Source organism: Salmo salar, chromosome ssa12 (genome assembly GCF_905237065.1).
Source record: "Salmo salar chromosome ssa12, Ssal_v3.1, whole genome shotgun sequence".
In the NCBI taxonomy this organism is placed as follows: Eukaryota; Metazoa; Chordata; class Actinopteri; order Salmoniformes; family Salmonidae; genus Salmo; species Salmo salar.
The window spans coordinates 15640682-15653274 of record NC_059453.1 but is presented as its reverse complement, the minus strand read 5'-3'; the positions used below and the strand labels follow the sequence as shown (position 1 = coordinate 15653274).

The window sequence follows — 12593 nt, the reverse complement described above, 5'->3', positions numbered from 1 at the left end:
CACACGTCTATATGAAACTGGTCTCCATTCGTTAACTATTCACACACACGTCTATATGAAACTGGTCTCCATTCGTTAACTATTCACACACACGTCTATATGAAACTGGACTCCATTCGTTAACTATTCACACACACGTCTATATGAAACTGGACTCCATTCGTTAACTATTCACACACACGCCTATATGAAACTGGTCTCCATTCGTTAACTATTGACACACACGTCCATATGAAACTGGACTCCATTCGTTAACTATTCACACACACGTCTATATGAAACTGGTCTCCATTCGTTAACTATTCACACACGTCCATATGAAACTGGTCTCCATTCGTTAACTATTCACACACGTCTATATGAAACTGGTCTCCATTCGTTAACTATTCACACACACGTTCATATGAAACTGGACTCCATTCGTTAACTATTCACACACACGTCCATATGAAACTGGACTCCATTCGTTAACTATTCACACACGTTCATATGAAACTGGACTCCATTCATTAACTATTCACACACGTCTATATGAAACTGGTCTCCATTCGTTAACTATTCACACACGTCTATATGAAACTGGTCTCCATTCGTTAACTATTGACACACACGTCCATATGAAACTGGACTCCATTCGTTAACTATTCACACACACGTCTATATGAAACTGGTCTCCATTCGTTAACTATTCACACACGTCCATATGAAACTGGTCTCCATTCGTTAACTATTCACACACACGTTCATATGAAACTGGACTCCATTCGTTAACTATTCACACACACGTCCATATGAAACTGGACTCCATTCGTTAACTATTCACACACGTTCATATGAAACTGGACTCCATTCATTAACTATTCACACACGTCTATATGAAACTGGTCTCCATTCGTTAACTATTCACACACGTCTATATGAAACTGGTCTCCATTCGTTAACTATTGACACACACGTCCATATGAAACTGGACTCCATTCGTTAACTATTCACACACACGTCTATATGAAACTGGTCTCCATTCGTTAACTATTCACACACGTCCATATGAAACTGGTCTCCATTCGTTAACTATTCACACACACGTCCATATGAAACTGGACTCCATTCGTTAACTATTCAAACACACGTCTATATGAAACTGGTCTCCATTCGTTAACTATTGACACACACGTCCATATGAAACTGGACTCCATTCGTTAACTATTCACACACACGTCTATATGAAACTGGTCTCCATTCGTTAACTATTCACACACGTCCATATGAAACTGGTCTCCATTCGTTAACTATTCACACACACGTTCATATGAAACTGGACTCCATTCGTTAACTATTCACACATGTCCATATGAAACTGGTCTCCATTCGTTAACTATTCACACACGTCTATATGAAACTGGACTCCATTCGTTAACTATTCACACACACGTCCATATGAAACTGGACTCCATTCGTTAACTATTCACACACGTCTATATGAAACTGGACTCCATTCGTTAACTATTCACACACACGTCTATATGAAACTGGACTCCATTCGTTAACTATTCACACACACGTTCATATGAAACTGGACTCTATTCGTTAACTATTCACACACGTCTATATGAAACTGGACTCCATTCGTTAACTATTCACACACATCTATATGAAACTGGACTCCATTCGTTAACTATTCACACACGTCTATATGAAACTGGTCTCCATTCGTTAACTATTCACACACACGTCTATATGAAACTGGTCTCCATTCGTTAACTATTCACACACGTCTATATGAAACTGGTCTCCATTCGTTAACTATTCAGACGCACGTCTATATGAAACTGGTCTCCATTCGTTAACTATTTACACACACGTTCATATGAAACTGGACTCCATTCGTTAACTATTCACACACACGTCTATATGAAACTGGACTCCATTCGTTAACTATTCACACACGTCTATATGAAACTGCTCTCCATTCGTTAACTATTCACACACGTCTATATGAAACTGGACTCCATTCGTTAACTATTCACACACGTCTATATGAAACTGGTCTCCATTCGTTAACTATTCACACACACGTTCATATGAAACTGGACTCCATTTGTTAACTATTCACACACACGTCCATATGAAACTGGACTCCATTCGTTAACTTTTCACACACGTTCATATGAAACTGGACTCCATTCGTTAACTATTCACACACGTCTATATGAAACTGGACTCCATTCGTTAACTATTCACACACACGTCCGTATGAAACTGGACTCCATTCGTTAACTATTCACACACACGTCTATATGAAACTGGTCTCCATTCGTTAACTATTCACACACACGTCTATATGAAACTGGTCTCCATTCGATAACTATTCACACACGTCTATATGAAACTGGACTCCATTCGTTAACTATTCACACACACGTCCATATGAAACTGGACTCCATTCGTTAACTATTCACACACGTCTATATGAAACTGGACTCCATTCGTTAACTATTCACACACACGTCTATATGAAACTGGACTCCATTCGTTAACTATTCACACACGTCTATATGAAACTGGTCTCCATTCGTTAACTATTCACACACGTCTATATGAAACTGGACTCCATTCGTTAACTATACACACGTCTATATGAAACTGGACTCCATTCGTTAACTATTCACACACACGTTCATATGAAACTGGTCTCCATTCGTTAACTATTCACACACACGTCTATATGAAACTGGTCTCCATTCGTTAACTATTCACACACGTCCATATGAAACTGGACTCCATTCGTTAACTATTCACACACGTCTATATGAAACTGCTCTCCATTCGTTAACTATTCACACACGTCTATATGAAACTGGACTCCATTCGTTAACTATTCACACACGTCTATATGAAACTGGTCTCCATTCGTTAACTATTCACACACACGTTCATATGAAACTGGACTCCATTTGTTAACTATTCACACACACGTCCATATGAAACTGGACTCCATTCGTTAACTTTTCACACACGTTCATATGAAACTGGACTCCATTCGTTAACTATTCACACACGTCTATATGAAACTGGACTCCATTCGTTAACTATTCACACACACGTCCGTATGAAACTGGACTCCATTCGTTAACTATTCACACACACGTCTATATGAAACTGGTCTCCATTCGTTAACTATTCACACACACGTCTATATGAAACTGGTCTCCATTCGATAACTATTCACACACGTCTATATGAAACTGGACTCCATTCGTTAACTATTCACACACACGTCCATATGAAACTGGACTCCATTCGTTAACTATTCACACACGTCTATATGAAACTGGACTCCATTCGTTAACTATTCACACACACGTCTATATGAAACTGGACTCCATTCGTTAACTATTCACACACGTCTATATGAAACTGGTCTCCATTCGTTAACTATTCACACACGTCTATATGAAACTGGACTCCATTCGTTAACTATACACACGTCTATATGAAACTGGACTCCATTCGTTAACTATTCACACACACGTTCATATGAAACTGGTCTCCATTCGTTAACTATTCACACACACGTCTATATGAAACTGGTCTCCATTCGTTAACTATTCACACACGTCCATATGAAACTGGTCTCCATTCGTTAACTATTCACACACACGTTAATATGAAACTGGACTCCATTCGTTAACTATTCACACACGTCCATATGAAACTGGTCTCCATTCGTTAACTATTCACACACGTCTATATGAAACTGGACTCCATTCGTTAACTATTCACACACACGTCCATATGAAACTGGACTCCATTCGTTAACTATTCACACACGTCTATATGAAACTGGTCTCCATTCGTTAACTATTCACACACACGTCTATATGAAACTGGACTCCATTCGTTAACTATTCACACACGTCTATATGAAACTGGACTCCATTCGTTAACTATTCACACACGTCTATATGAAACTGGACTCCATTCGTTAACTATTCACACACGTCTATATGAAACTGCTCTCCATTCGTTAACTATTCACACACGTCTATATGAAACTGGACTCCATTCGTTAACTATTCACACACGTCTATATGAAACTGGTCTCCATTCGTTAACTATTCACACACACGTTCATATGAAACTGGACTCCATTTGTTAACTATTCACACACACGTCCATATGAAACTGGACTCCATTCGTTAACTATTCACACACGTTCATATCAAACTGGACTCCATTCGTTAACTATTCACACACGTCTATATGAAACTGGACTCCATTCGTTAACTATTCACACACACGTCCATATGAAACTGGACTCCATTCGTTAACTATTCACACACACGTCTATATGAAACTGGTCTCCATTCGTTAACTATTCACACACACGTCTATATGAAACTGGTCTCCATTCGTTAACTATTCACACACACGTCTATATGAAACTGGACTCCATTCGTTAACTATTCACACACACGTCTATATGAAACTGGACTCCATTCGTTAACTATTCACACACACGTCTATATGAAACTGGTCTCCATTCGTTAACTATTGACACACACGTCCATATGAAACTGGACTCCATTCGTTAACTATTCACACACACGTCTATATGAAACTGGTCTCCATTCGTTAACTATTCACACACGTCCATATGAAACTGGTCTCCATTCGTTAACTATTCACACACACGTTCATATGAAACTGGACTCCATTCGTTAACTATTCACACACGTCCATATGAAACTGGTCTCCATTCGTTAACTATTCACACACATCTATATGAAACTGGACTCCATTCGTTAACTATTCACACACGTCCATATGAAACTGGACTCCATTCGTTAACTATTCACACACGTCTATATTAAACTGGACTCCATTCGTTAACTATTCACACACACGTTCATATGAAACTGGACTCCATTCGTTAACTATTCACACACGTCTATATGAAACTGGACTCCATTCGTTAACTATTCACACACACGTCCATATGAAACTGGACTCCATTCGTTAACTATTCACACACACGTCTATATGAAACTGGACTCCATTCGTTAACTATTCACACACGTCTATATGAAACTGGACTCCATTCGTTAACTATTCACACACGTCTATATGAAACTGGACTCCATTCGTTAACTATTCACACACACGTCTATATGAAACTGGACTCCATTCGTTAACTATTCACACACGTCTATATGAAACTGGACTCCATTCATTAACTATTCACACACATGTATATGAAACTGGACTCCATTCGTTAACTATTCACACACACGTTCATATGAAACTGGACTCCATTCGTTAACTATTCACACACGTCTATATGAAACTGGACTCCATTCGTTAACTATTCACACGCACGTCTATATGAAACTGGTCTCCATTCGTTAACTATTCACACACCACGTTCTTATGAAACTGGACTCCATTCGTTAACTATTCACACACGTCCATATGAAACTGGTCTCCATTCGTTAACTATTCACACACACGTTAATATGAAACTGGACTCCATTCGTTAACTATTCACACACGTCCATATGAAACTGGTCTCCATTCGTTAACTATTCACACACGTCTATATGAAACTGGACTCCATTCGTTAACTATTCACACACACGTCCATATGAAACTGGACTCCATTCGTTAACTATTCACACACGTCTATATGAAACTGGTCTCCATTCGTTAACTATTCACACACACGTCTATATGAAACTGGACTCCATTCGTTAACTATTCACACACGTCTATATGAAACTGGACTCCATTCGTTAACTATTCACACACGTCTATATGAAACTGGACTCCATTCGTTAACTATTCACACACGTCTATATGAAACTGCTCTCCATTCGTTAACTATTCACACACGTCTATATGAAACTGGACTCCATTCGTTAACTATTCACACACGTCTATATGAAACTGGTCTCCATTCGTTAACTATTCACACACACGTTCATATGAAACTGGACTCCATTTGTTAACTATTCACACACACGTCCATATGAAACTGGACTCCATTCGTTAACTATTCACACACGTTCATATCAAACTGGACTCCATTCGTTAACTATTCACACACGTCTATATGAAACTGGACTCCATTCGTTAACTATTCACACACACGTCCATATGAAACTGGACTCCATTCGTTAACTATTCACACACACGTCTATATGAAACTGGTCTCCATTCGTTAACTATTCACACACACGTCTATATGAAACTGGTCTCCATTCGTTAACTATTCACACACACGTCTATATGAAACTGGACTCCATTCGTTAACTATTCACACACACGTCTATATGAAACTGGACTCCATTCGTTAACTATTCACACACACGTCTATATGAAACTGGTCTCCATTCGTTAACTATTGACACACACGTCCATATGAAACTGGACTCCATTCGTTAACTATTCACACACACGTCTATATGAAACTGGTCTCCATTCGTTAACTATTCACACACGTCCATATGAAACTGGTCTCCATTCGTTAACTATTCACACACACGTTCATATGAAACTGGACTCCATTCGTTAACTATTCACACACGTCCATATGAAACTGGTCTCCATTCGTTAACTATTCACACACATCTATATGAAACTGGACTCCATTCGTTAACTATTCACACACGTCCATATGAAACTGGACTCCATTCGTTAACTATTCACACACGTCTATATGAAACTGGACTCCATTCGTTAACTATTCACACACACGTTCATATGAAACTGGACTCCATTCGTTAACTATTCACACACGTCTATATGAAACTGGACTCCATTCGTTAACTATTCACACACACGTCCATATGAAACTGGACTCCATTCGTTAACTATTCACACACACGTCTATATGAAACTGGACTCCATTCGTTAACTATTCACACACGTCTATATGAAACTGGACTCCATTCGTTAACTATTCACACACGTCTATATGAAACTGGACTCCATTCGTTAACTATTCACACACACGTCTATATGAAACTGGACTCCATTCGTTAACTATTCACACACGTCTATATGAAACTGGACTCCATTCATTAACTATTCACACACATCTATATGAAACTGGACTCCATTCGTTAACTATTCACACACCACGTTCTTATGAAACTGGACTCCATTCGTTAACTATTCACACACGTCTATATGAAACTAGTCTCCATTCGTTAACTATTCACACACACGTCTATATGAAACTTGTCTCCATTCGTTAACTATTCACACACGTCTATATGAAACTGGTCTCCATTCGTTAACTATTCAGACACACGTCTATATGAAACTGGACTCCATTCGTTAACTATTCACACACACGTTCATATGAAACTGGTCTCCATTCGTTAACTATTCACACACACGTCTATATGAAACTGGTCTCCATTCGTTAACTATTCACACACGTCCATATGAAACTGGTCTCCATTCGTTAACTATTCACACACACGTTAATATGAAACTGGACTCCATTCGTTAACTATTCACACACGTCCATATGAAACTGGTCTCCATTCGTTAACTATTCACACACGTCTATATGAAACTGGACTCCATTCGTTAACTATTCACACACACGTCCATATGAAACTGGACTCCATTCGTTAACTATTCACACACGTCTATATGAAACTGGTCTCCATTCGTTAACTATTCACACACACGTCTATATGAAACTGGACTCCATTCGTTAACTATTCACACACGTCTATATGAAACTGGACTCCATTCGTTAACTATTCACACACGTCTATATGAAACTGGACTCCATTCGTTAACTATTCACACACGTCTATATGAAACTGCTCTCCATTCGTTAACTATTCACACACGTCTATATGAAACTGGACTCCATTCGTTAACTATTCACACACGTCTATATGAAACTGGTCTCCATTCGTTAACTATTCACACACACGTTCATATGAAACTGGACTCCATTTGTTAACTATTCACACACACGTCCATATGAAACTGGACTCCATTCGTTAACTATTCACACACACGTCTATATGAAACTGGTCTCCATTCGTTAACTATTGACACACACGTCCATATGAAACTGGACTCCATTCGTTAACTATTCACACACACGTCTATATGAAACTGGTCTCCATTCGTTAACTATTCACACACGTCCATATGAAACTGGTCTCCATTCGTTAACTATTCACACACACGTTCATATGAAACTGGACTCCATTCGTTAACTATTCACACACGTCCATATGAAACTGGTCTCCATTCGTTAACTATTCACACACATCTATATGAAACTGGACTCCATTCGTTAACTATTCACACACACGTTCATATGAAACTGGACTCCATTCGTTAACTATTCACACACACGTCCATATGAAACTGGACTCCATTCGTTAACTATTCACACACACGTCCATATGAAACTGGACTCCACTCGTTAACTATTCACACACTGTCATATGAAACTGGACTCCATTCGTTAACTATTCACACACACGTCCATATGAAACTGGACTCCATTCGTTAACTATTCACACACACGTCTATATGAAACTGGACTCCATTCGTTAACTATTCACACACGTCTATATGAAACTGGACTCCATTCGTTAACTATTCACACACGTCTATATGAAACTGGACTCCATTCGTTAACTATTCACACACACGTCTATATGAAACTGGACTCCATTCGTTAACTATTCACACACGTTTATATGAAACTGGACTCCATTCATTAACTATTCACACACATCTATATGAAACTGGACTCCATTCGTTAACTATTCACACACACGTTCATATGAAACTGGACTCCATTCGTTAACTATTCACACACGTCTATATGAAACTGGACTCCATTCGTTAACTATTCACACGCACGTCTATATGAAACTGGTCTCCATTCGTTAACTATTCACACACCACGTTCTTATGAAACTGGACTCCATTCGTTAACTATTCACACACGTCTATATGAAACTGGTCTCCATTCGTAAACTATTCACACACGTCTATATGAAACTGGACTCCATTCGTTAACTATTCACACACGTCTATATGAAACTGGTCTCCATTCGTTAACTATTCACACACACGTCTATATGAAACTGGACTCCATTCGTTAACTATTCACACACACGTCTATATGAAACTGGACTCCATTCGTTAACTATTCACACACACGTCTATATGAAACTGGACTCCATTCGTTAACTATTCACACACGTCTATATGAAACTGGACTCCATTCGTTAACTATTCACACACACGTCCATATGAAACTGGACTCTATTCGTTAACTAGTCACACACACGTCTATATGAAACTGGACTCCATTCGTTAACTATTCACACACGTTCATATGAAACTGGTCTCCATTCGTTAACTATTCACACACGTCCATATGAAACTGGACTCCATTCGTTAACTATTCACACACGTCTATATGAAACTGGTCTCCATTCGTTAACTATTCACACACACGTCTATATGAAACTGGACTCCATTCGTTAACTATTCACACACACGTCCATATGAAACTGGACTCTATTCGTTAACTATTCACACACACGTCTATATGAAACTGGACTCCATTCGTTAACTATTCACACACACGTCTATATGAAACTGGTCTCCATTCGTTAACTATTCACACACACGTTCATATGAAACTGGACTCCATTACTTCTGTTTCTGTACAGACAAATCACTTCTGTTTCAGTACAGACAAATCACTACTGTTTCTGTACAGACAAATCACTACTGTTTCAGTACAGACAAATCACTTCTGTTTCTGTACAGACAAATCACTTCTGTTTCAGTACAGACAAATCACTTCTGTTTCTGTACAGACAAATCACTTCTGTTTCAGTACAGACAAATCACTTCTGTTTCAGTACAGACAAATCACTACTGTTTCAGTACAGACAAATCACTACTGTTTCAGTACAGACAAATCACTACTGTTTCAGTACAGACAAATCACTACTGTTTCAGTACAGACAAATCACTACTGTTTCAGTACAACTCATCATGTCCATGTCTCTGTCCTGCAGGCGTGAGGATGTGTGGGCATGGCTGTCAGGCTCCCTGTTGCCAAGGTTACTGGATGGCCCCACCCTAATGCAGGAAACAGGAAGTGTGCTACTGGGCACGCCCAGACTACGACAGATACGAGACGGTGAGAATACAGTCCATTTCACTTTTCAGTTGGTCACACACATTCCTACACTCATACACACACACACACTAATTTAGCTTCCAGTAATTAATTGTTTATTCAGAAATCTTTCTAAACCTTGTATAGTTCGTCTGTCCTCTCCAGGTACCATCCATGGGGCAGGAGCAGCAGGCTGGGGAGAGGGGTTGACTGGCTCAGCAGTACACAGGAAGCTGACCCAGAACTGGACCTTACACACGGCTGATGACAACGGGTAAGGAGGAGGGAGGGAGGGAGGGAGGGAGGGAGGGAGGGAGGGAGGGAGGGAGGGAGGGAGAGAAATAGATGGGTTGATCCTCTTATGTCATTGCTGTCTTTCTTGAGCCTCTATTTCTCTCCCTTCCTCCCCTCTTTCCATCCCTCCTCTCTCTCTCCCTCTCCCAGGGCGTGGCGTTGGGGTCAGGTGATGGTGTACGGGAGCGGAGGTTTCGTCCAACAGCTGAACAGGAACATAGAGCAGACCAGAACATCACTACAGTACCTACAGCAGTTACACTGGATGGACCACATGTGAGAAGAGAGAGAGGGAGGGAACGGAGATTTCAGTGATGCCATTTGAATCTGAATTTGAGTGTCTGACTGTCAGTGTCTCTCTTTTTCTCTCTCTCTCTCCTCGTCTTCTCTCTCTCTCTCTCTCTCTCTCTGTGTGTGTGTGTTACCAGGACACGAGCTGTGTTTGTGGAGTTCTCTCTCTACAACACCAACACAGACCTTTTGGCCGTCTTCTCCTTCCTGTTTGAGTTCCCCGTCTCTGAGCACACTCAGTCCAGCCTCGACTTCTTGACCTTCCGCCTGCAGCCTATCACAGGCCTCGACCTGCAGCTGCAGCTCACGGTAACCCCTGGCAGCCACACAAAGACAGCTAGTGCTAGCCAATCACAGAATTGATATAGTAGAGGGGCGGGAGCAGTATCTTGGAACTAACCAATCATAGCATGGCTAGAGAATAATGAATACACCACTATATAATTACATTACCAACACATTGAATACACCACTAGATTATAATATCACCATACCAACACACTGAATACACCACTAGATTATAATATCACCATACCAACACACTGAATACACCACTAGATTATAATTTCAACACACTGAATACACCACTAGATTATAATATCACCATACCAACACACTGAATACACCACTAGATTAGAATATCACCATACCAACACACTGAATACACCACTAGATTATAATATCACCATACCAACACACTGAATACACCACTAGATTATAATATCACCATACCAACACACTGAATACACCACTAGATTATAATATCATCATACCAACACACTGAATACTCCAGGATCTAGGTTATTATATTACCATGGCAACAAAGGAAATACTGTCTGCAGACAAATAAATTCGTTCTCCATTTCTGTCTCTCTCTCTCTCCATATATCTCTCACTCTCCCTCCCTATCTCCTCTCCCCCTTCCCCTCCCTCTCTCCTCCTCTCAGATGCTTCTCTTCTCCCTAGTGGTGTACTTGTGTGTATGTGCAGTCCTGGACATGATGAGAGAGGGCTGGGTATACCTCCTGTGCCCGTGGCGGTTGCTGGGCGGGTGCAGCCTGGCGCTGGCAGCGTGTGTGTGTGGCCTCCACATCAGCCGATGTGCTGCCGCCGGGCGCCTGTGGGCGTCGTACCTGCGGCAACGAGACGGGTACACTGACTTCTACCCGCTGGCACGGCAGAGCCAAGCTTACACCCTGCTGTCTGCCATGCTCCTGTTCATACTGGTGTTGAAGGTACGGCGAGAGAGGGGGAGGGAGGGAGGGTGTTAGCTCTACTGCTGAAGGTCAGATTGAGAGAGAGGGGGAGGGAGGTGGTTAGCTCTACTGCTGAAGGTCAGATTGAGAGAGAGGGGGGAGGGAGGGAGGGGGTTAGCTCTACTGCTGAAGGTCAGATTGAGAGAGAGGGGGAGGGAGGGGGTTAGCTCTACTGCTGAAGGTCAGATTGAGAGAGAGGGGGAGGGAGGGGGTTAGCTCTACTGCTGAAGGTCAGATTGAGAGAGAGAGGGGGAGGGAGGGGGTTAGCTCTACTGCTGAAGGTCAGATTGAGAGAGAGGGGGAGGGAGGGAGGGGGTTAGCTCTACTGCTGAAGGTCAGATTGAGAGAGAGGGGGAGGGAGGGGGTTAGCTCTACTGCTGAAGGTCAGATTGAGAGAGAGGGGGGAGGGAGGGGGTTAGCTCTACTGCTGAAGGTCAGATTGAGAGAGAGAGGGGAGGGAGGGGGTTAGCTCTACTGCTGAAGGTCAGATTGAGAGAGAGGGGGAGGGAGGGAGGGGGTTAGCTCTACTGCTGAAGGTCAGATTGAGAGAGAGGGGGAGGGAGGGA

The 12593-nt window shown here is 41.2% G+C and overlaps 1 protein-coding gene across 3 annotated transcripts in view; it reads left to right on the top strand.

Moving 5' to 3' along the window:
• The window catches only part of LOC106591398 (polycystin-1), a 208500-nt gene that overhangs the window by 187208 nt on the left and 8699 nt on the right, over positions 1-12593 (top strand). For 2 of the 3 annotated variants that reach the window (XM_045690822.1, XM_045690824.1), the window contains exons 53-57: positions 10083-10207; positions 10334-10460; positions 10631-10756; positions 10909-11080; positions 11719-12006. In XM_045690822.1, coding sequence (XP_045546778.1) covers positions 10083-10207; positions 10334-10460; positions 10631-10756; positions 10909-11080; positions 11719-12006 — 838 coding nt within the window. The remainder of the gene's footprint in view (positions 1-10082; positions 10208-10333; positions 10461-10630; positions 10757-10908; positions 11081-11718; positions 12007-12593) is intronic. The other variant, XM_045690823.1, reaches the window with a different exon arrangement.